Source organism: Leiobunum rupestre, chromosome 9 (assembly GCF_980474605.1).
Source record: "Leiobunum rupestre chromosome 9, qqLeiRupe1.1.hap1, whole genome shotgun sequence".
Lineage (NCBI taxonomy): Eukaryota > Metazoa > Arthropoda > Arachnida > Opiliones > Sclerosomatidae > Leiobunum > Leiobunum rupestre.
This window is the reverse complement of record NC_143392.1, coordinates 41748640-41773643: the sequence shown is the minus strand read 5'-3', so window position 1 is coordinate 41773643 and position 25004 is coordinate 41748640. Positions and strand designations below refer to the sequence as shown.

Here is a 25004-nt window from a genome sequence, read left to right as displayed (position 1 = left end):
TTGCTGTACGATGGACAACCATCCCATTTTTTATCTATATAGTAGTTATTCTCATTAAAGGTTCAATCAATAATTAAATCAGTGTATTTCTTTGATATCGCGCGCCATATACAAAATTTCAGTCTAAAACGCTCTCCCACAATTAACACAAGTTTTAACATTGGTGCCGAAACCCGGGACAAGGACATTCCTAATCAGTCGCGGATATCATCGAGATAAAAACAATGGCCGGTGGAAACGATTCAGCGGAGAAAGGTGAAAAGGAGGCACCGAAAAAGATTACCACGAAAGAAGACGCTTTAAAGCAAAGGCGAACCACGATGAGAAGATTAAGAACGTCCTTAATGAACAAAATCGAGGACCATCTCAAGGAGAGGAATTTGGACAAACCCAAACTGGAGGACAACTTCAGTGAGCTTCAAAGTAAGGAAGAAAAATTAGAAAAAATTGATAGCGAATTTGAATTAGAAGTTACGGATTCAGACGTATTAGACGCTTGGATTATAAATTCAGACACCTATGCCAATAGCGTTAGAAGGGTTAAGGATAAAATATCAAAGGCTCTAAAGACTTTAGAAACAGTTCAAACCCAAATTGGCGGAAAGGGAGCCGTACCTCAAAATGGCGGCATTTTAGTGTCAGCCAATAGCCCTAGAGCGAGTGGGTACCTTACGACGAGCATCGTCACTACGGCGACAGCGACCAGCGCCATTTTTTCAACGGCTACTATCACCCCACCGTCCCCTTCTTTCTCGAGCGGGACAGTTTTTCAAGGAGCGCCTGTTCCTCTGTCATCGGGAGGGAACGCGTCCCAACTTCTTCAACTTCAAGCCTACTTCACGCAAACTTCTCAACCACTCCCCCCCACGCCAAACGTGAACGGAGGAGGAGGGGGAGGATCTACGATGGTCAACGCGGGAAGCGTACTCTCTCTAGGAGCGATGGGACAAAATATCTTTCCCCCGCTACCCACCCCGATGGCGACGAGCGGCGGACCTCCCGCGAATATGTACACAAATAGCGTACCCTCGTCAGGAGCGACAGCGCACGGGCCCAATTTCCCCCCGCAATATCCAATCAACAACGCTAACATCGCTACGGGCCCCAACGCGGGTTATTTGAACGTACAACCGCAAATTCCAAATACATCAAGCATGAAATTACCAGAATATAAAATAAAAAAATTTTCGGGTGACAACACTCAATGGACAGATTTTTGGGCTATATTCGAGATAGCGGTAAACAACCAGCCAATGGATAACAAACTCAAATTATTATATTTGCGATCATATTTAGAGGGACCGCCGGCAAACGCCATAGCTAGTTTGGAATTAACTAACAGCAATTACGATATCGCGATAAAAATATTGAAGAACAGGTACGGAAGGAATGACGACGCGATTGGATATCACGTAAGGAATTTCAAAAACTTACAACCCATCAAAGAAATATCGAACGTTGTCGCCTTACGAAACTTGTACGATCGCTGCGAAGTAGAAATTGCCGCGTTAGAATCTCTAAAATCTAACTTCAAGGAATTTGGACCAGTTCTATGCCCTCTGATAGTGGAACTATTGCCTCTGGAAATAGCGCTGGAATATAGCCGTAGAAGAGATGAAGACGCCGAGTGGGACGTCAAGGAATGGTTAGTAGTATTCAGAAAAGAGGTAGAAACTAGGGAAAGAGCCTATGTATATATGAAAAATGCTCGTAGCGGATCAACCGCCATTAAACCAATGGTTCACTCAGAAAGGGGATCGTTTAATAACAGGACAACCACATTCGTCAGTTACTAATTTGACGTCTTCGAGTCAGCCAAGCGTGCGCTGTATTTTCTGTCGTAGATTTAATCACACCTTCGACAATTGTAAATCGTACGACGTGAAAAAGAAAAGGGAAATTCTGCGAAAACAACGTCGCTGCTTCATCTGTACCTCCGCCAACCACCAAGCGAGAGATTGCCAGGCGAGGATAGTCTGCGAGACATGTGAAGGACGGCATTATACTGTCTTATGCGAAGACACGGAGCGCCAACACGAAGACGAATCCAAAAAATCGGAAAGGGAGGTTATGGAAACTGAAAGAAAAGACGCCAAGGAGACGATATCGGCAACGGTCACCTGTTCTGAACTTTCATCCGATAATATACTCCTTCAAACGGCAAACGTCAAAGCGGTAGGACCGTCGCGAACCAGAACGGTACGCTGTCTTTTTGACGGTGGCGCCCAGAGGACGTATATTCGTAAGAAACTCTCCGAAGAGCTCGGATTGGAATGTGAAGCCAAAGAGACTATGAACGTTCATGGATTTGGAGGGGGTCTTCCTACGCTTATGGAATGCCGTAGAGTCAGACTAACGCTCCGTAGTTTATTCGACGACCAATTCATGGAGATCAGTGCGCTGGAAATCCCGCAAATAACCCTGGAGAAACTACAAGTTCCTGGAAAGGAAATTAGAAAACGCGTAGCCGATATGGGGATGAAATTAGCGGACCAACCACGATCCGACGTCCAAGAAGGACAAGAAATAGAAATTCTAGTTGGCAGCGAATTTTATCGCAGAGCTTTTACCTTTCAGTCAAAACGACTAACCGATTCTTTAGTCATACTCGAGAGCAAGTTTGGCTGGATGCTACACGGCTTAGAGGGCACCTCAGTCATGAAAATGACTTCTCAGCTGACGTCTGTGGCCGTAAACAAGGTAATCACGGAAGATATAGAGATAGTTGGGACTGAATTAAGAAAATTTTGGGAGGTCGAATCCATGGGCATAAAGGAATCGGAAATGGAAAACCACGCCTCCGAAGAATTAGTAAAAAATTTCGAGAGTGGAACCGTAATGAAGAATGGTCGTTACGAAGTAAAATTCCCTTGGAAGGAAACCGCCATGGATCTCCCCAACAATTGGAATTTGGCGAAAGGGCGTTTGATAAGTTTTCTAAAACGACTGTCGGGTAATATTCATCTACTAGAAGAATACCAAAGGATTTTCTCGGACTACGCCAAAAATGGGATAATCGAAGAGGTATCCATCTCCGATTTAAAAAAGGTGAACAAGGTTTTCTACATGCCACACCACCCCGTTGTCAAGGAAGATCGTCTAACCTCCAAAGTGAGAATAGTCTTCGACGCCTCAGCGAAAGATAAGGGTCAAGCGTCGTTAAACGAATATCTAGAAGCGGGACCTAATCTGAACCCTGAGTTGTATGAGTTCTTAATAAAATTCAGGACATACAAGGTAGCGATAACAGCGGATGTTCAACAAGCCTTTCTTCCGATTGAGATAGCGCCGGAAGAAAGAGACTATGTTCGTTTCATCTGGATTGATGAAAACTATGACGCACGGCAATACCCAAAATACAAGGTCTCGCGATTCAAAAGAGTTCCCTTTGGGGTATCATGCAGCCCATTTCTGCTCGCGGCGACGATCCGTCTTCACGCCAAACGGTATGAAAGCGAATATCCTGAATCGTGTAGTAAGATTTCCAACGAAATGTACGTCGACGATCTTACCACGGGAGCGGAAGATGACGAAAGGGCTAGAAAAACTATGGTAGAAACTAAAGAAATCCTAAGGAACGCTGGAATGCACTTGAGAAAATTCCAAACTAACTCACCAGCTATTAGAAACGAACTAAACTGCGATTCCTCTCACGACGAAAAAACAGTATTTAAGAACCACGACAGTAATAAGGTGCTGGGTTTATCTTGGTCCCCAAAAACCGACAATTTCTCATTCGAAGTCGATGGTCTCCTTAAGTTTTTAGCGACATTTGACAATACTAAACGCAGTCTCCTGAGCGCGGCAGCTCGCATCTACGATCCGATCGGATTTATAACTCCGTATACCATAAGGGTAAAGGTCATTTGAATTAAAGGCTTCAAAAGTCGCTTGATGACTTAGGCCTAAGGTGGTGCCTTGGGTATTAGCCTAGCTGATTATTATTATTATTATTATTAGAACTGTGGAGACAAGGAGTGGATTGGGACTCGGAGATTCCGGACGACTTGGCTATTTTGTGGCGAAATTGGAGTTCCCAGCTATCAAGGCTACCAGACATTCAAATACCAAGACACTACTTTGACTCGGCTAGAGACGAAGAAATAAGAGAGAAACAACTCCACGTATTTTGCGACTCCAGCGAGAGTGCCTTTGGAAGCGTCGCGTATACTAGATACATTCTAAATGATGGGACAATCAACACGTCATTCGTGTCATCGAAATCGAGAGTTACTCCTGCGAAACCAATTGCTCTCCCTAGGCTAGAGCTCTTAGGGGCTTTAACAGGAGCTAGATTGAGTGATAGACTAAGGCCCCCATTGAAGATTGAAAGGGGAAAGGTATTTCTCTGGACAGATTCTACTATTACCTACTCCTGGATCAAAAAACACCCTCGTGAGCTAATTACCTTTGTAGGTAATCGAGTAGCCGAAATTCAACGGTTAACCGAGCCTCAAGCGTGGAACCACTGCAGGGGATGCGAGAATCCCGCTGATTTTCTCACAAGAGGTCTAAGCGTCGCGCAATTAAAAGATAAACCAGAGTGGTGGGAAGGACCTCCTTGGTTGAGGCTACCTCAAGAAAGTTGGCCGCGGACGAACCCAAGGACAAAAAACAGTCAAGAAGCCATAGATACGGGAATAAAGACGAGGTCAAAAATAATCGCCGTAAACGCGTGTACCGTTGAGAAACCACCATCCGCTATCATTAAATTGGAAGAATACAGCGAACTAAAAAGGGTCCTTAGACTGACAGCTCTAGTGAAACGGTTTCTGCATAACTGTAAACACAAAGGGGGAAGGCTACTTGGAGCCTTATCCGCGGAAGAGTTGGATGCGGCGGAGGAATATTGGACTAAAACGGTTCAAGGAGAAGTGTTTCTTGAAGAACTGAAACAATTAAAAGGGGAAGATTCTGTCAAAACAGCCTCAGTCGCTGAGTTAGACCCCTTCATAGATCCGAAAGGGATATTAAGAATTGGAGGACGACTTCAGAAGTCTACTTTTTCTAATGATCTCAAACATCCCATCGTCCTACCGTACCGACATAAATATTCGGAATTACAAGCCAAGGATTCGCATCAAAGGGTTCTGCACAACGGTGTGTCAGAAACATTGATCCAGATAAGGGAAAAGTATTGGATTATCAAAGGTCGACAATTGGCAAAAAATTGCGTTACCAGATGTTGGATTTGTAGGAGATGGAAGGTGAAGCATTGTATTCCAAAGTCCGCACCACTACCCAGCGACAGAGTGACAAAAACTAAACCATTTCAAGTTATCGGTATTGACTTCTGCGGACCTATATTGGTCAGAGAAGGTTCAGAAACAACGAAAACATACGTCTTGTTACTAACCTGCGCCACCACTCGCGCGATTCACCTTTAACTAGTGACTAGTTTAGCTACGGAAACGTTCCTCCTGGCATTCAGAAGGTTTATCTCAAAGAGAGGACTTCCGAGCGTTATCTATTCGGATAACGCGAAAACGTTCAAAAGAGCGGAAAAAGAATTGGCAGCATTGTGGAGGTGCACAAAAAATGAAACAGTGAGGAATTTCTTCGCTAATTTACGTATTAAATGGAAATACATAGTAGAACGCGGGCCGTGGTGGGGCGGGTTTTACGAGAGACTCGTTCAATCGGTAAAGCTTCCCCTCAAGAAAGTCATCGGTCGCGCCCTTCTAAATTACGAGGAAATCGCACCAATTCTCGCCGAGATCGAGGCGGTTTTGAACTCACGACCCCTTACGTACACGCATTCCGAACCTGAAGGTCTGACGCCGCTGACTCCTGGTCACTTTTTGATTGGCGGACGAGTCACTAGCCTTCCTCCTGGTGTAGCAATTGACATAACGAATGTTCCTAAACCGGACGATTTGAAACGCAGGCTACGATATCAGCAAGGGCTGCTCACGCATTATTGGAGTCGATGGAAAAAGGAATACCTCCTTCAGCTTCAATCCGCGCATAAATTAAAATCGCGTGAAAACAAAGATACAATGGCAGTTGGAGACGTGGTTCTCGTGGATGACGAACGTCTACCGAGACAAATGTGGAAAATCGCACGCGTCACGGAAGTAAGGGTGGGACGCGACGGCATTGTGCGGTCATGCGAGCTGAAACTTGGTACGGGCGGTAAAATACGAAGATCAGTCAATCAACTGTGCAAGATGGAGATTTCATAAAGAACATTTTTGTAATGAACTTTTGTACCTAGTTCATGGTGGGGAGTCTGTCGTAAACCGAAAATAGATGGCAATAGCTCCGCAGGTTTGAGATAGACTTTTTACCGGACAGGTCAGCATTTCGACACATTTCGCAATAAGGGGCAATAAGCCCCCTAACATTTTACCCTTCTCTTGTTCGAAAAGAGGGAAGACAGAGAGTTTTTGTAACGCGCACGAGAGCGGCCACTTCCTCTCGCTTCGCATTGCTGTACGATGGACAACCATCCCCTTTTTTATCTATATAGTAGTTATTCTCATTAAAGGTTCAATCAATAATTAAATCAGTGTATTTCTTTGATATCGCGCGCCATATACAAAATTTCAGTCTAAAACGCTCTCCCACAATTAACACGAGTTTTAACAACGTGGAACCTTCACCCTTAATTATATACGGTAAGATAAGATAGAGGTATAAAAAGGGGATTTTTGAAAATAACATTATTCATTTGTAATAATGTTAGTTTTCAATTGTATTTATATAAATATTTTGTATGTGATTTAATTTTAAACCTTCACACGATTCCGTAGGGATCAATTTAATGAGCCTCTATGTGACGACTCACTAGATCTTGTAAATTTATTGATAACACTTCAAGTGCATTAGCATTAACGTCTCTTGGTTTAAATTGTATTTAATCTTCGGGATCCTGAGAGGACGGATACCTTTCAATAATTCGTTAGACCCGTGCTAGCGTTCTCCGCTGACTTAAGGGATGGACCGTTCCTGTTAGAGAGAAATAGTCGAAAAACAATGACGGTTTGTTAAGAAGATGCTGGGCTACACTCTCTATTCTTATGCTCTTAAATAATACAGTCATTCAGTGGGCGATTTTAACGTACCACTATTACGTTTTACAAGTATTCCAGGAAAATAAGATGATACTATTGAAAACGTGTTTTTAAGAGGAAATTGTTTGACTGTTATGACAAACAATTTTCAAACTATCGAAATAAATATTATGAGTGAAAGCTGGAATAGAAGCTCTAAAATCTCGGGGGAAGGAAACGGGAATAGAAACTCTAAAATCTCGGTGGATGGAAGCGGGGTCGGAGAGGGAAAAGAAGCTTGAAAAACTAGAGAGAAGGAAGCGGGAAAAGAAACTCAAAAACCTCGAGTGAAGGATGCGGAAAAAGAAGCTCTTAAATCTTGAGTGAAGGAAGCGGGTATAGAAGCTCTAAAAACGCGAGCATAGGAAGCGATAATAGAAGTTCTTAAATCTCGAGGGAAGGAGCGGGAAAAGAATCTCCTAAATCTCGAGGGAAGGAAACGGGAAAAGAAGCTCCTAAATCTCGAGGGAAGGAAACGGGAATAGAAGCTCTCAAATCTCGCGGGAATACAACTTCTTAAAATTTGAGGGAAGCTTGAAAAAGCTCTTAAACTCGATTGAAGGAAGAGGGAACAGAAGCTCTAAAATTTCGCGAGACGGAAGCGGGAAAAGAAGCTCTAAAAACTCGATAGACGGAAGCAGGAAAAGAAGCTCTAAAAACTCGATAGACGGAAACGGGAAAAGAAGCTCTTAAAATTCGATAGACGGAAGCGGAATAAGAAGTTATAGCAATTTGAGAGACGGAAACGTTATTAGAAGCTCTAAAAACTCGATAGACGGAAGCGGGAAAGAAGCTCTAAAAACTCGATAGATGGAAGCGGGAAAAGAAGCTCTAAAAACTCGATAGACGGAAACCGGAAAAGAAGTTCTTTAAACTTGAGAGACGGAAGCGGGAAAAGAAGCTCCTAAAATTCGAGAGACGGAATCGGGAAAATAAGCTCTAAAAACTTGAGAGACGGAACGTGATAGACGGAAGCGGGAAAAGAAGCTATTGCAATTCGAGAGACGGAAGCGGGAAAATAAGCTCTACAAAACTCGATAGACGGAAGCGGGAAAAGAAGCTATTGCAATTCGAGAGACGGAAGCGGGAAAAGAAGCTCTACAAAACTCGATAGACGGAAGCGGGAAAAGAAGCTCTAAAAACTCGATAGACGGAAGCGGGAAAGGAAGCTATATAAACTCGATAGACGGAAACGGGAGGAAAAGTTCTAAAAACTTGAGAAACGGAAGCGGGAAATGAAGCTTTGAAAACCCGATTGACGGAAGCAGGAAAGTAGCTCTAAAAACTCGATAGACGGAAGCGGGAAAAGAAACTTTAAAAAATCGATAGACCAAAGCGGATAAAAAATAAGCTCTAAAAACTCGATAGACGGAAGCGGGAAAAGTAGCTCTAAAAACTCTTTAGACGGAAACGGGAAAAGAAGCTCTAAAAACTCGTTAGACGGAAGCGGGAAAAGAAGCTTTAAAAAATCGATAGCAGGAAGCGGGAAAAGAAGCTTTAAAAAATCGATAGACCAAAGCGGATAAAAAAGAAGCTCTAAAAACTTGAGAGACGGCACTGGACAAAGAAGCTCTAAAAACTAGAGAGACGGAAGCGGGAAAAGAAGCTCTAAAAACTCTTCAGACGGAAACGGTAAAAGAAGCTCTAAAAACTCGTTAGACGGAAGCGGGAAAAGAAGCTTTAAAAACTCGATAGACGGAAGCGGGAAAAGAAGCTTTAAAAACTCAATAGACGGAAGCGGGAAAAGAAGCTTTAAAAACTCGATAGACGGAAGCGGGAAAAGAAGCTATAAAAACTCACCCATTATCAATTCCGTTTGAATCAAGAAGAGTAGGCGTTTTCTGCTTCACTCTGTTAAATTATCGAAATCGACCATTATGTCACTACATCATACAGACTCTAAAAAGTATAAGCCCTGAACTTGATTAATTCTACGTATCGTATAAACAGACCCGAATAATTGGGAGGCAATGGGTTGAATATAATCCAATATAAAAACATAACGATAATATTAAATACCATGAGCAACTCGGAAACATATTGATTTGAAAAATCTTCTATTTCATCTTCAAGTTTAAATTGTTATAAAGGATGGAACTTTACATTTAGCTGAAGATAGCGCAAATGAAACACCTGTTGGCCAAAAATATCTACTTGAACTCATTTATATCAGAGCTGAACGTGAAAATCGGGGAAAAAAGTGAGACGTCACACCTTCAACAGTACCCGTACAAGAGCATGATTCAAGCTCTTCTCGCATTTGGACGACCCGCGAAAGAAATATTTTAACAGCTTCGCTCTCCTATAAAGATCAAGCTGAAAAGTTTGACGGTTATTTGGATAACGATTGGTTTAAAAAACGCACAATATTCGCCCAAGATAGCACTGTCGACATGATAGGCGTTATTCGTCCGGATATATGCCAACCGGGTAGCTTTATTCTCAATATAGTCGACGTGAATTTCAACTTTATCAAAAGCCCACGTAAGTGTTTATGACACACAGACGGGACCCAATATTTTAACACGCCCATCTATGTTTATCAGGAAAATCAAGATATCATGCAAAAACCGAGGCAAAAACCTTTGAATTGGGTATAAGGAAATTCCCAATTACAAAAGCAGAGTGGAACACTTTCTCCGTCAGTAAGGGAAACTAGACATGCGTCGAAGACAATTTATATAATATATTTATATATATCGGGCAAAGTTGTTTTTTGCATTTTTCGACCCAAATGCTTATGTGGGGGACTATAAACTGAATCCATTCAACTTTAAAAATGATTTGTCTAGTCGAAACGCCCTGTACATAGATGGGAGTAGCATTCCACACAACCTCTTCAACCAATCTTTAAAAAAAATTGTATTTGATCTCATAAACCATCTTTCCTTAAACGGGCCCATGGAATATTGATGAGATAAATTTAATTTGGAGATATGAATTCGCCAAAGAAAACGCTGTCTTTTGCTTTGATTTAACGTTAGATTTAAATGGGAGGTCTATTTAATTTTTCAAATTTATGAAAAAGGGCAGCGTTCCACTCGATCTAATTTTCGCGGAATACCAGTCGATTGTTGAAGTCGGTAAGAACTGAACGATATTATTCGACCAAACTGTATAACGGACTCTCAGCAAATTTGGGACCGTGACCCTTTACTAAAAGCACCTGTCCGGGGGGTTGTCCTTTCCGACCAACTCCCTGTACATCATTATCATCGAAAATTGAAATGAGAAGGGATAGAGATAACCCCAGTAGCAAAAAACAGTCGGGCCGACTGATAAAAAAGGAGTCGGGTGGCCTGCTTTTTTGCAAAGTCGGCCGGCCTTACTCGATGTCCGAGGCAACGGCTAGCCGATGGACAGTCGGTAAAGATGACTGGTGGACTGTTAGCCGACTCTAGTAGAAGGAAAGTAAGGTCGACACGCCGATCCCGGGGTCGGGGTCAGGTAAGGGATCGGGGTCCGGGATTTAAGGGGTGAAATGGGGGTAAAATCATCGAAAAGTCAATGTATTTAGGGTATTTCTCGCGACGATTTGTTTTCCCACATATCAACATATTATGCCCAGGCCAACTTGTTCATTTATCTACGCTTATCTCGAAAGATACTTGAACGTATATCTTATCGCGTTTTATCGTACGGAATAAGTTGAAATGATGTAAAAATTGATAACCTAGGCGACGCGTGCGCAGATTACCCCGGGGGACGCGGTTAATTTGAATTTAAGAGTGTTTTGACTTCATGGAATATTCGTTGTTAAAGTAGAATGGAAATATTTTTAAACTTCATTTTAATATCATTGTAGTACGCTTGACACTTGAACCAATCTCACGAGTATTTCTTAAAACGAATATCTCGATCGCGTTTTATCGTACGAAATAAGTGGAAATTATGTAAGTTGTATGATTAATAACCTAGGCAGGAAGATAGCGCGCGCGTGCGCGGATTACCTGGGAGGCGCGGATTGCCCGGGCGCGCGGTTAATTTGAATTTAAAACATGGATTACCTCTCCGAAATAATTCATGTACCCAAAATTGGACCGCAAGTTTTTTTCTTTTTAGGGGAATCTCTATGGGAGTTTAACATTACAATAAAGCTAATAGGTCCAGTTTGGGGTACTTTTGGTCCGAAATGGGGTACATAGGGCCGAAAACAATTTTTATTTAACTATTGGTTATTTAAATAAATACCACTTTTATTCAAATAAATGCTTGGTTGGGTAAAAAACACAATTAAATAAGTTAAAATGATATTCTTTTTACCAACGTTTTTTAAATAAATCGGAAAATTTGTGGATAAAAATTAATCGACTGCCGAACACTAGAAGCAATTCTAATTTAAATGCGTATATTTAAATAAGAAAAAATGAACGATTCGATCGGAGGCATATCATTAATTTAACGTATTGAACGTAGAGTAAGAGGCTTTTGTAGTAATTACTACCTATATTTGCATTTCAGAAATCTATTTTAACATATTGAACGCCAAGAAAAGAGGCTTTTCTAGTATTTACTACCTATATTTGCATTTCAGAAATCTTTTTTAACATATTGAGCGCCAAGAAAAGAGGCTTTTGTAGTATTTACTACCTATATTTACATATTAGAATGTAATTTAACGTATTGAAGGTAGAGTATAGAGATTTTGTAGTATTTACTACCTACATTTGCATTTCAGAAATCTTTTTTAACATATTGAACGCCAAGAAAAGAGGCTTTTGTAGTATTTTTCCTCCTATATTTACATATTGGAATGTAATTTAACGTATTGAAGGTAAAGTTTAGAGATTTTGTAGTATTTTACTACCTATATTGGCATTTCGGAAGTATATTTTAACGTGTTGAATGTAGAGTATAGAGAGTGTTGTAGTATTTATCTTCCTACGTGACTACACCGGAAACGTCTCTGTGTTATTCGCTTTAGTAATCAAGCCGACTCTGAACATATGTTTTACTCTTTATTCTACGAGGTTTAAACATACACCATTTCAGTACATTATTAACTTATTCCATACGCTATTTAAAACACATGCGATAAAGATAACGAGGAAACAAGTTAACTCTGAACATATATGTTATGCTCTATACGTGAAGGATGTTGTAAGCTTAAATTCATAATGGTTAATGTGTAGTATTTTTCTACCTTTTATAGTATTTCTTTATCTATATTTGTGTATCGGAAATGTATTTTAACGTATCGAACGTAGAGTAAATTTTTTTTTATATTTTCTTTATATATTTGCGTATCAGAGTTGTGTGTTGTCGTATTAAAAGAAGAAAAAGGAACTTTTCATAGTGTTATTCTACCTATTTACACATCGGAAATGTATTTATATTTTACCGTATTTAAAATATAGGTAATTGTTTTTATTGGCTTGACTTAATAAAGCGTGAAAGTTATTAGTTTCAAAATGATATTTACAAATCTTATCCACACAAATTTAATTTAATTTCAATTTTAGTGTTTTATAGTATCTTTCTGACTATATTTGTGTATAATAATTATATTTTACCGTATTTAAATAGTAATAAAAGCGAATTGAAAGTTTGAAGAAAATATGAATTAAGTTCGTAAATAAAATCCTTTTATAGTATTTTGAAGGACTCTTAATACGTTTTCCACTTGAATAAAATTAAAAACAATAATCTAAGATACCCTTTAAAGTTAAATTCCTTTAGAGTTTATCAGTAAAACCACTTTAAGTATTTTTTCAATCCTTATACCTATATTTACATATTGGAATTGTTACAAAAGGTTCTTTTAAACGTAACTTAGTACACTAATTAAGTATTTATTTAATTAATTTGTGTATCTGAAATGTATTTATTGAAAAATAAGTGGGTTTTACTATTTATCACGGTTTTATATATATATATATATATATATATATATATAAAACCGTGATTAATAGTAAAACCCATTTATTTTTCAATAAATACATTTCAGATACACAAATTAATTAAATAAATACTTAATTAGTGTACTAAGTTACGTTTAAAAGAACCTTTTGTAACAATTCCAATATATATATATATATATATTGGAATTGTTACAAAAGGTTCTTTTAAACGTAACTTAGTACATTAATTTATTTTGGAAGTTCAAAACGTATTAAGAGCCCTTCAGAGTACTATAAAAGGTGTTAAGTCAAGCAATTACATTTTTCAAAATGAAAGAAGTTAAACAATATAAAAATTTGTAAATATTGTAAATATTTTTAGGTAATAAAGAAATTAAGAAATGTTTTAATTAAAATATCTTTCATTTTCTACTACATTTTTAAAAATGAAAGAAGTTTAACAATATAATTATTCTAATATAATTTCAAAATCAGGTATTATTTAAAGTACAAATGCATAATTTAGTGAAGCAATTCTTATTTAAATACTTTTATTTAATTAATTTGTGTATCTGAAATGTATTTATTGAAAAATAAGTGGGTTTTACTATTTATCACGGTTTTTTATATATATATATATATATATTGGAATTGTTACAAAAGGTTCTTTTAAACGTAACTTAGTACATTAATTTATTTTGGAAGTTCAAAACGTATTAAGAGCCCTTCAGAGTCCTATAAAAGGTGTTAAGTCAAGCAATTACATTTTTAAAAATGGAAGAAGTTAAACAATATAAAAATTTGTAAATATTGTAAATATTTTTAGGTAATAAAGAAATTAAGAAATGTTTTAATTAAAATATCTTTCATTTTCTACTACATTTTTAAAAATGAAAGAAGTTTATTTTATCCACAAATTTTCCGATTTATTTAAAAAACGTTGGTAAAAAGAATATCATTTTAACTTATTTAATTGTGTTTTTTACCCAACCAAGCATTTATTTGAATAAAAGTGGTATTTATTTAAATAACCAATAGTTAAATAAAAATTGTTAAATGTTCAAATAATCGAAAGTGAACAAGCCTATTTTTTAAATAAAACAAACAGACTTTAGAGTTGATAAGATTTGTAAATATCATTTGAAACTAATAATTTTCACGCTTTATTTAAGTCAAGCAATTACATTTTTAAAAATGAAAGAAGTTAAACAATATAAAAATTCTAATATAATTTCAAAATCAGGTATTATTTAAAGTACAAATGCATAATTTAGTGAAGCAATTCTTATTTAAATACTTTTATTTAATTAATTTGTGTATCTGAAATGTATTTATTGAAAAATAAGTGGGTTTTACTATTTATCACGGTTTTTTATATATATATATATATATATATTGGAATTGTTACAAAAGGTTCTTTTAAACGTAACTTAGTATATTAATTTATTTTGGAAGTTCAAAACGTATTAAGAGCCCTTCAGAGTACTATAAAAGGATTTAATTTACAAACGTAATTAATATTTTCTTCAAACTTTCAATTCGTTATAATTTGAATTTAAGTGAAAACATCATGGATTATAGGTGCGTAATCTGCTATTAGACCGAACGGATTAAAAAATACTTAAAGTAAGTGGTTTTACTGATAAACTAAAGGAATTTAACTTTAAAGGGTATCTTAGATTATTGTTTTTAATATTATTCAAGTTCAAAACGTATAAAGAGTCCTTCAAAGTAATTTAAAAGAATTTTATTTACGAACTAAATCCATATTTTAGAAGTTAGTTTGTATGAAATACTTACTAATACCTGAAAAATGGACGTTAGAGTTGATAAGATTTTTAAATATCATTTGAAACTAATAATTTTCACGCTTTATTTAAGTCAAGCAATTACATTTTTAAAAATGAAAGAAGTTAAACAATATAAAAATTTTTAAATATTGTAAATATTTTTAGGTAAAAAAGAAATTAAGAAATGTTTTAATTAAAATATCTTTCATTTTCTACTACATTTTTAAAAATGAAAGAAGTTTAACAATATAATTATTCTAATATGATTTCAAAATCAGGTATTATTTAAAGTACAAATGCATAATTTAGTGAAGCAATTCTTATTTAAATACTTTTATTTAATTAATTTGTGTATCTGAAATGTATTAATTGAAAAATAAGTGGGTTTTACTATTTATCACGGTTTTTTATGTATATATATATATATATATATATATATATATATATTGGAATTGTTACAAGAGGTTCTTTTAAACGTAACTTAGTACATTAATTTATTTTGGAAGTTCAAAACGTATTAAGAGCCCTTCAGAGTACTATAAAAGGATTTCATTTACAAATTAAATTAATATTTTCTTCAAACTTTCAATTCGTTATAATTTGAATTTAAATGAAAACATCATGGGTTATAGGTGCGTAATCTACTATTAGACCGAACTAATTAAAAAAAATACTTAAAGTAAGTGGTTTTACTGATAAACTCTAAAGGAATTTTGGAATTTTCTAGAATAGCAAAGTAAAACTAAAACGGAAACCAAGTTTAAAACGAAACTAATAACTAGGAGAAAGGTTGAAGTAAGTAATTTGTTAAATACTTGGCTTTAAGGCCATCTAAATGAAAGTTAGAAGAAGCTAGACAAAGAGAAATTGTTCTGAAAAATAAAATTAAATATATAAAAACTAACCAATAGTATTTTGAATACCAAATAATTCGACGTCTTTGTTTTTGAAATAACTAAATAGCTATATTTGTCAAAAAAAAACTAAAAAAGTAATTGAAATTACTATTAATTTTACTTGCAATAGTAAAATACTAAACCAAATGTATAATTTATATTTTATTTTATTTAATAAATTTAAACTATAATATTAAACTTTTTCAAAAAAAACTTTTACAAACAAAATTTAAAATACACATTTTTAAAATTTAACTACACCAGCTCCAAGTCAGCTAGCGACTTTTTTTTTAAGTAACTACTAACTACAATTAAAATCAAAGGATCTGCTATATTTTTCATGCTTTGAAAACAATTCATTAAAATCTCGAGTTTTTAAATATATGTAAAACACGAAGGAGCAGATCTTTTATCACAAATTTTCAAAAATTATATTTAATTTAGTTTATAATAATATAGGGAACTCAAAAATTAAAAAACGAAAAATCAAAAAAATTACTTACCTCAACCTTTCTCCCAGTTATTAGTTTCGTTTTAAACTTGGTTTACGTTTTAGTTTTACTTTGCTATTCTAGAAAATTCCAAAATTCCTTTAGAGTTTATCAGTTTATATATATAAAACCGTGATAAATAGTAAAACCCACTTATTTTTCAATAAATACATTTCAGATACACAAATTAATTAAATAAATACTTAATTAGTGTACTAAGTTACGTTTAAAAGAACCTTTTGTAACAATTCCAATATGTAAATATAGGTATAAGGATTGAAAAAATACTTAAAGTGGTTTTACTGATAAACTCTAAAGGAATTTAACTTTAAAGGGTATCTTAGATTATTGTTTTTAATTTTATTCAAGTTGAAAACGTATTAAGAGTCCTTCAAAATACTATAAAAGGATTTTATTTACGAACTTAATTCATATTTTCTTCAAACTTTCAATTCGCTTTTATTACTATTTAAATACGGTAAAATATAATTATTATACACAAATATAGTCAGAAAGATACTATAAAACACTAAAATTGAAATTAAATTAAATTTGTGTGGATAAGATTTGTAAATATCATTTTGAAACTAATAACTTTCACGCTTTATTAAGTCAAGCCAATAAAAACAATTACCTATATTTTAAATACGGTAAAATATAAATACATTTCCGATATGTAAATAGGTAGAATAACACTATGAAAAGTTCCCTTTTCTTCTTTTAATACGACAACACACAACTCTGATACGCAAATATATAAAGAAAATATAAAAAAAAAAATTTACTCTACGTTCGATACGTTAAAATACATTTCCGATACACAAATATAGATAAATAAATACTATAAAATGTAAAAAGGTAGAAAAATACTACACATTAACCATTATGAATTTAAGCTTACAACATCCTTCACGTATAGAGCATAACATATATGTTCAGAGTTAACTTGTTTCCTCGTTATCTTTATCGCATGTGTTTTAAATAGCGTATGGAATAAGTTAATAATGTACTGAAATGGTGTATGTTTAATCCTCGTAGAATAAAGAGTAAAGCATATGTTCAGAGTCGGCTTGATTACTAAAGCGAATAACACAGAGACGTTTCCGGTGTAGTCACGTAGGAAGAAAAATACTACAACACTCTCTATACTCTACATTCAACTCGTTAAAATATACTTCCGAAATGCCAATATAGGTAGTAAAATACTACAAAATCTCTATACTTTACCTTCAATACGTTAAATTACATTCCAATATGTAAATATAGGAGGAAAAATACTACAAAAGCCTCTTTTCTTGGCGTTCAATATGTTAAAAAAGATTTCTGAAATGCAAATGTAGGTAGTAAATACTACAAAATCTTTATACTCTACCTTCAATACGTTAAATTACATTCTAATATGTAAATATAGGTAGTAAATACTACAAAAGCCTCTTTTCTTGGCGCTCAATATGTTAAAATAGATTTCTGAAATGCAAATATAGGTAGTAATTACTACAAAAGCCTCTTACTCTACGTTCAATACGTTAAATTAATGATATGCCTCCGATCGAATCGTTCATTTTTTCCTATTTAAATATACGCATTTAAATTAGAATTGCTTCTAGTGTTCGGCAGTCGATTAATTTTTATCCACAAATTTTCCGATTTATTTAAAAAACGTTGGTAAAAATAATATCATTTTAACTTATTTAATTGTGTTTTTTACCCAACCAAGCATTTATTTGAATAAAAGTGGTATTTATTTAAATAACCAATAGTTAAATAAAAATTGTTTTCGGCCCTATGTACCCCATTTCGGACCAAAAGTACCCCAAACTGGACCTATTAGCTTTATTGTAATGTTAAACTCCCATAGAGATTCCCCTAAAAAGAAAAAAACTTGCGGTCCAATTTTGGGTACATGAATTATTTCGGAGAGGTAATCCATGTTTTAAATTCAAATTAACCGCGCGCCCGGGCAATCCGCGCCTCCCAGGTAATCCGCGCACGCGCGCGCTATCTTCCTGCCTAGGTTATTAATCATACAACTTACATAATTTCCACTTATTTCGTACGATAAAACGCGATCGAGATATTCGTTTTAAGAAATACTCGTGAGATTGGTTCAAGTGTCAAGCGTACTACAATGATATTAAAATGAAGTTTAAAAATATTTCCATTCTACTTTAACAACGAATATTCCATGACGTCAAAACACTCTTAAATTCAAATTAACCGCGTCCCCCGGGGTAATCTGCGCACGCGTCGCCTAGGTTATCAATTTTTACATCATTTCAACTTATTCCGTACGATAAAACGCGATAAGATATACGTTCAAGTATCTTTCGAGATAAGCGTAGATAAATGAACAAGTTGGCCTGGGCATAATATGTTGATATGTGGGAAAACAAATCGTCGCGAGAAATACCCTAAATACATTGACTTTTCGATGATTTTACCCCCATTTCACCCCTTAAATCCCGGACCCCGATCCCGATCCTGACCCCGACCCCGGGATCGGCGTGTCGACCTTACTTTCCTTCTACTGACTCTAAAACGGAAACTGATAAGGCGGTCGGCTACGTGGCTGTTAAGAGCCCTTGTCAACTTCGAGCCGACTCTAAAACGGACACTGATAAAGCAGCCGGCTGAGATACTGTTCAGAAGCCTGGTCGACTTTGACCCGACGTTTAAACGGATACACCAATTAATTTGTGTGTTGCCAAAGGTTTAAATAAAAATTAAAACTAATATTCAACAATTTTAGGTGCGTGATTTATCTATCGATCTCTTTGAATACGTTTTTCGTCGATTGTTTCGAGCACCCCCCATGTTAATAAAAATTTTATTTTACAATTTCAAAAATTAAAATAGCTTGAGTGTCACTTTTAACAGTTACAAGTTAAAGGGGAATACTAGTAACACTGGCGGTGGCTACTGCGTTTATTTCGCCACGATAAAAAATGTTTGAAATGTAACAAAGATTTACTACAAACAAAAACAGAATGACTGTATTCTATCCGAATTGATGTATAAACAATACTCGTTAAATTTATCGAGAATATATTTTATTTTCCTGTCTTTTTCTGATATTACGCATGATAAAAATGCATTTTCAAATCAATCGGAACACCAAAGTGTTGATTTTGAAAAAGGTTTATTTTACGTTTCAAATAACAACTATTGATGTGAAAGAGTTCAAAACCTCTTAACAACGGGTTAAAGATGTAAGTTAACCCAAACTTTTATAGGTACCACATCTACCTTTAATAATTTCGATCCAAGAATGACCGTAACACTATGAAAGAATTCTATCATCCCAAATAAACCTCTTTCTATCGTGTAGGTAAATGATTTCTTTTTTGTGAGATAGTATACAGATCATGTCTATAACTAATTATTCGTTTAACCGTATTTAAAAATATTGCTTTGTTAAACAAACAGTGGCGATAATCAGCGTGACCTTTGTATTTTTTAACAAATCTTGAAGAAATCCCCTTTTTAAAGTTTTCTTTCTCGCGTCTTTTGGTAAGTATACTATGTAAATTATTGCGTATCCCCACAAATTCGCTTATCGCGTTTTCCACCGGGGACGTCGGAGCACTGCGTCAAAAAGAGCAACTACGAAAGGGAGGCACGTCTTCCATTGGCCCCTTTGCCCCCTCGCGGAGTGCTCTGAGCCGCCCCAGCTCGAGGGACAGAGCACCATAAAAGTGCACTTTATACGAGCCATAAAAATGGCTGCGTACCAAAAAGTGTGCGCCTTAAAAGTTATGTATTGGTAGGGACGACGTCAGATCTTCCGAAAAACTCCAAGCGAGAGTGATAGTAGGGGACCCGTCAAGTTCATCCTTAACCTTTCCTATCACTTCATATCACTATAAAGGAAGTGGTTTGGGGGATAAAAACCAAACCTCTTCGGGTCTTTTTCAAAATCTTTGTAAATATCCTTGGATTGAAAATCAAACGTTAGCGAATCTTTAGCAGTAAATATGTAATTATAAGATTACCTTATTTCTCTAATGTAATCATAAGATTAACTTATTTCTCTCTAATGTAATCATAAGATTATCTTATTTCTGTCTAATGTAACTATAATATTATCTTATTTTTCTCTAATGTAATCATAAGATTATCTTATTTCTCTCTAATGTAATCATAAGATTATCCTATTTTTCGCTAATGTAATCATAAGATTATCTTCTTTTCTCTCTAATGTAATCATAGGTTTATCTTATTTTTCTCATACGTAATCATAAGATTATCCAATTTTTCTCTAATGTAATCTTAAGATTATCTTCTTTTCTCTAATGTAATTATAAGATTATCTTTTTTCTCTCTAATGTAATCATAGGTTTCTCTTATTTTTCTCATACGTAATCATAAGATTATCCAATTGTTCTCTAATGTAATCATAAGATTATCTTCTTTCCTCTAATGTAATCATAAGATTATCTTTTTTTTATCATACGTAATCATAAGATTATCTTATTTATCTCTAATGTTATCATAAGATAATCATATTTTTCTCTAATTTAATCATAGGTTTCTCTTATTTTTCTCATACGTAATCATAAGGTAATCCAGTTTTTCTCTTATGTAATCGTAAGATTATGTTATTTTTCTCTAATGTTAACATAAGATTCGCTTATTATCTAGTTAATGCAAGTCATTTTCTAATCGTGATTTTAGAAATAATGAAACATTTCGGTTAATTTGGTTTCCTGTTACTTATATTGTTCAGCCCCCAACGAAAGCAATTGAATAGTGTTATTTGCAACAACAAAAACCCCATTTACAAATCTCTCAGGACCCCGAAAATTCAATAAAAATTAAAGCAGGAGATGTTATTGCTAATGCTCTTGAAGCTCCATTAATATGTTAACGAGATCTAGTGAGTCTTTCAATAGAGGTTCATGAAGTTGATGCTTACGGAATCGTGTGAAGGTTTTAAAATCACACACCAGAGATTGATATAAATACAATTGATTACTTACATTATTCAGCCCCCAACTACAGCAGCTGAAAAGTTTTATTTAAAAAAATCCCCTCCCTTTTTATACCTCTATCTTATCTCACCATAAATACTAGAGATTGAAGATTCCTCGTCCACCACTTTCCATCATACACTATCCTTCGAATATATAGAACAACATATTATTTCATACAGCATCCTTTCCACCATATTCTTCACCGATTCCACCTAATTTGAACCTTTTTTTTTTCATATTTGAAAAAAAAACACCCATCTATTAACATGTATTTAAAAGGAACACTCCTTCTCTACTGAAGTTGCTAGGAAATCAATCCTTTGAGACAATGGATAGCTACCATTTTATTAACAAATTGTGCTCCTCTAGGGTGCTGTGATTAATAAAGTAAGGCTGATTTGAGGAAGCTACATAAACAATATCTGTTCTTCAATAGGTTTTAATTCAAATTTAATGTTCCTAAGATGAAGTTATAAATAACCGCGTAAATATATATTGAAAGTAATTTGATCATCACATATAAGTTTAGCTTCCCCTTATTTTAGCTTCAAAAATAAACATTAAAATTTTTACGGTGGCGGTGTTCATGTTTAGAAAAATTGTTTGCGAAAAAGGTATAGGGCAAGAAACGCTGTATTTTCAAATCTTACTAGCCAAACCAAGTTCAAGGTTTTCTCATTCTATAATGTTAAAAATGAGAACAATTTTACACCAAATCGTGTACAAAGGGCAGCACAGATTTTCGGCTTATTAAGTGCAAATTATATAATGGACTTATCAATTTAATTGTTTAAATTTGATAGTCAAACCTACAAACTTGAAACATTAAACCAGCCAACTTGTTGCGTATAACCGCTAAAACTCTGAATAAATGATCTCCTAAGGTTAAACAAATAGTCGGGTCAATAGCGTGTGAACGTTTTACAGGGCATTTTGTACGCTGCGAATTGTTGGTCAGAATCGTCCAAACTTGGAAGAAATGACATCGAAACATTTTGGTCAGTGAAATGCAAACTTATTTCCTCAATATATAAACCGTGCGGTTTGGTCAAAATCGTAACCGTAGCGATAGCCAAGCAGTTGTTAGCTAAAATTCCACTTGCGGAAAAGACATTGGCCTCTTCCTAAAAACTCACATTAAGTTTTATTTTATTTCCCTTTAGCTATTAACGATGGAGTAGTGAAACGATCGTCTTGGAGGTTGCTGTTGTCCGCCTGGCTGCTGGGAGCCTCATTTCTTCTCAGCAGAATTTATCTGTGCAATATGAAGGGTGAAATAGCTACCGCGAAAATACACTACATAAATCTATTCGAAGATATCATGACTAGAACAGATATTAAAACCATTAATATATTTACCGGAATACATTATCGTTTTATGGTAAGGACCTTTTTTTTAACAGCATCACTTAAAGTAAAATGAAGGCGTCAACAAATGAGTTCCACGTTTTTCCGAGTGCCAAAAATGTTGCCGAGGGAAAAAAGGAGGTTCTCTTGAAAATGGTTTCAAAATTGGAATTTTTTCACCTCTTTGCGGGAGCTCTTTAGAAACTTAAAACTACAGAAAATTTAATCTGTTACTATGAAACCCGTGTCAACGAGCAACTTCCTCTATTTCTTGTTCCTTGAATCCTTAATATGGCAGATTTTTACACGCAGTATTCCTTGAAATCATTCAAATAAATCCAATTAACCCTAAATTAACACCATCCAAAATTGATTTTAAAACTAAGATCACGCTGTTGGAAGTTTCAAAATGATTACGTGTTTCGAGTGTGGTACCATAATGCCTTGGGCGATATACGTTCAAACCAATCGTAGTTGAGGAAAAAGGCTATAGGATTACTGATAAACAGGGTGTTTTGAATTGTTCTGACAGATCATTTTTATCAGACACTGCAAGAGATAGATTTGCGAAATTTTCAGGGTATTATTTCGAGTGTGGGATCACTTTAAATCCTAAATTTCAGAAAAATTGGAAATAATTTCGGGTTTTTGTAAAAAATATTTTTTCAGCAGTAGGTGCAAGAAAAAAACGTTTCAATGAGAAAGTTGAAGAGTGCTGTCGAAAATGTTCAAAATATTGGTTTCATTGAAAAGAACACTTTTTCAGGAAGATTTGAGCTGCTGAAAAAAACAAGCTGTCCATAGGTGTAAAGCGTTTTGTGCGAGATTTATCGTCGTTCTCCTCACTGGTAGTAAATCTGGCAAATAATATAATAATTTCAGGAAATATTTATTTACTTATGGGGACCCTTTTGCTTGATAAAGAACTTCTTGGCTATCCTCTCTCTCACAAAGGTACCAGATTGATTAGACTATCGCCGTAAACTACAAATGCTTTGACCTTAAACATCGAGTATTATGTCATGCTTTTATTGGCCTATTATTATTTTTTATATTGTTTACAATTTTTCATTACGCGTACTGGTAAATAAAAGCGTAATTTAAAAAAATTACGATACCACGTGAAGCTACAAAGTTTGACTAATATTTCAACCGTGAGCTCCATGTGATTACAGAGTATTACCTCCGTATTTATTTGAATAATATGAAAATATTATAACACGAACAGCGAGTTTTAGAAACTTCCTTTAATTTAACAGAACGAAGCACCTCCTGAAATTCTGGAGTTACTCAAAAGACGGCAGGAAATGATATCTCCACAAAAGGAGGTAACGGGTATCTCTAGCAATTCAGTTTACTTGGCACCAAATGTAAACTTCCAATGGCTTCGGCGAGAAATGAAAACCTGCGATGAGATCTTTGAGGGTCAACAGAGATATTTTATCCGAAACTATTACATGTTTTTGTCCCCCAATCTCTCATCGTCTATTATTTTCAAAGCGCAAGATCTGTAAGTACGTTTCCTAATATTGAAAGCATATAACAAAATTAGGGAGCGTTCTTAAGACAAGTTGACAAAAACTTGCAGCTTTCTAAGTCTACTTAATTTTGAACAACTTTATTTTTGCACTGTAACGCAAGTCTAAGGAAAAATACGGTTGATTGGTAGGAGCAAGCTATGACCATGAAATATCAATAAAATTCGAGTATGTTGATGTTCCGTTTTTAAGCCAATTACTGACTAGAGTTTACTTGAAACATTAAAAAGAATCTCAAATTAGATAAGAGATAAGAATGACTCTTTCATATAACAAACGATATATTTTTCTAAAGACCAAACTTATTGTTTTAACAACCTCTCTCAAAGTTAAAATTTAACAAAAAAATATTAAAATTTAGTAACATTTAATTACAACTTCAATCCAAAACCATAAACGAAACCAATCTTTGAGTTGTAACTCTATATAAAGGTTAAGTTAATAAATCAGCTACCATTAACTCAGTAGCAAAATATACAAAATTAAACACATTTCGTAAATCTTTTACAATGAAATCTGGTCGCAATGTGCTCCGCGCGTTGCGTGATACTTACATTCTGGACCATCTTCAAACAACTCTGATTATAATAATAATCTGCTAGGCTAATACCCAACGCACCACCTTAGGCCTAAGTCATAAAGCGACTTATAATACTTTAAACTGAGGCTGGGTTACAATGCGTAGGAGGGTGGTGGCAAGCCCATAATGCCACGCGAGTCCTCAGCTCCCTACACTTACTATTAACTTCTATAACTTTTTATGGAAATGGGAAACCGAAGAACTCGGGGAAAGCCCTTTTAACCAGTGGGGAGAAAACTTGCAAAACCAACGCAGAAAAAGGAGTTCCGAGTTTTTACCCAGTGTCACAAGCTTACAATGAATCTGGCTCCTCTTGCTGCGAGTCGAAAGCGCTAACCACCCCGCCATCCCACTTATATCCTCTTAGCTGGTAGTTGGCACATCCTTCTGCTTCAGATCTTTCATTGGATATTTAACCCAGAGAGCCTCTGGACACGCTTGGACTAGTGCGACGTTTTCCGCCTCAGTTGATGAAAGCGCCACATTTTCATGTT

The 25004-nt window shown here is 35.3% G+C and overlaps 1 protein-coding gene across 1 annotated transcript in view; it reads left to right on the top strand.

Annotated features, from left to right (window-relative positions):
• Window positions 1-224: 224 nt before the first annotated feature.
• Window positions 225-25004, top strand: part of LOC149927835 (uncharacterized) — a 40042-nt gene continuing 15262 nt past the window's right edge. The window contains exons 1-4 of the mRNA XM_090157871.1: window positions 225-1691; window positions 1750-3685; window positions 3961-5309; window positions 5649-6077. Coding sequence (XP_090013997.1) covers window positions 225-1691; window positions 1750-3685; window positions 3961-5309; window positions 5649-6077 — 5181 coding nt within the window. The remainder of the gene's footprint in view (window positions 1692-1749; window positions 3686-3960; window positions 5310-5648; window positions 6078-25004) is intronic.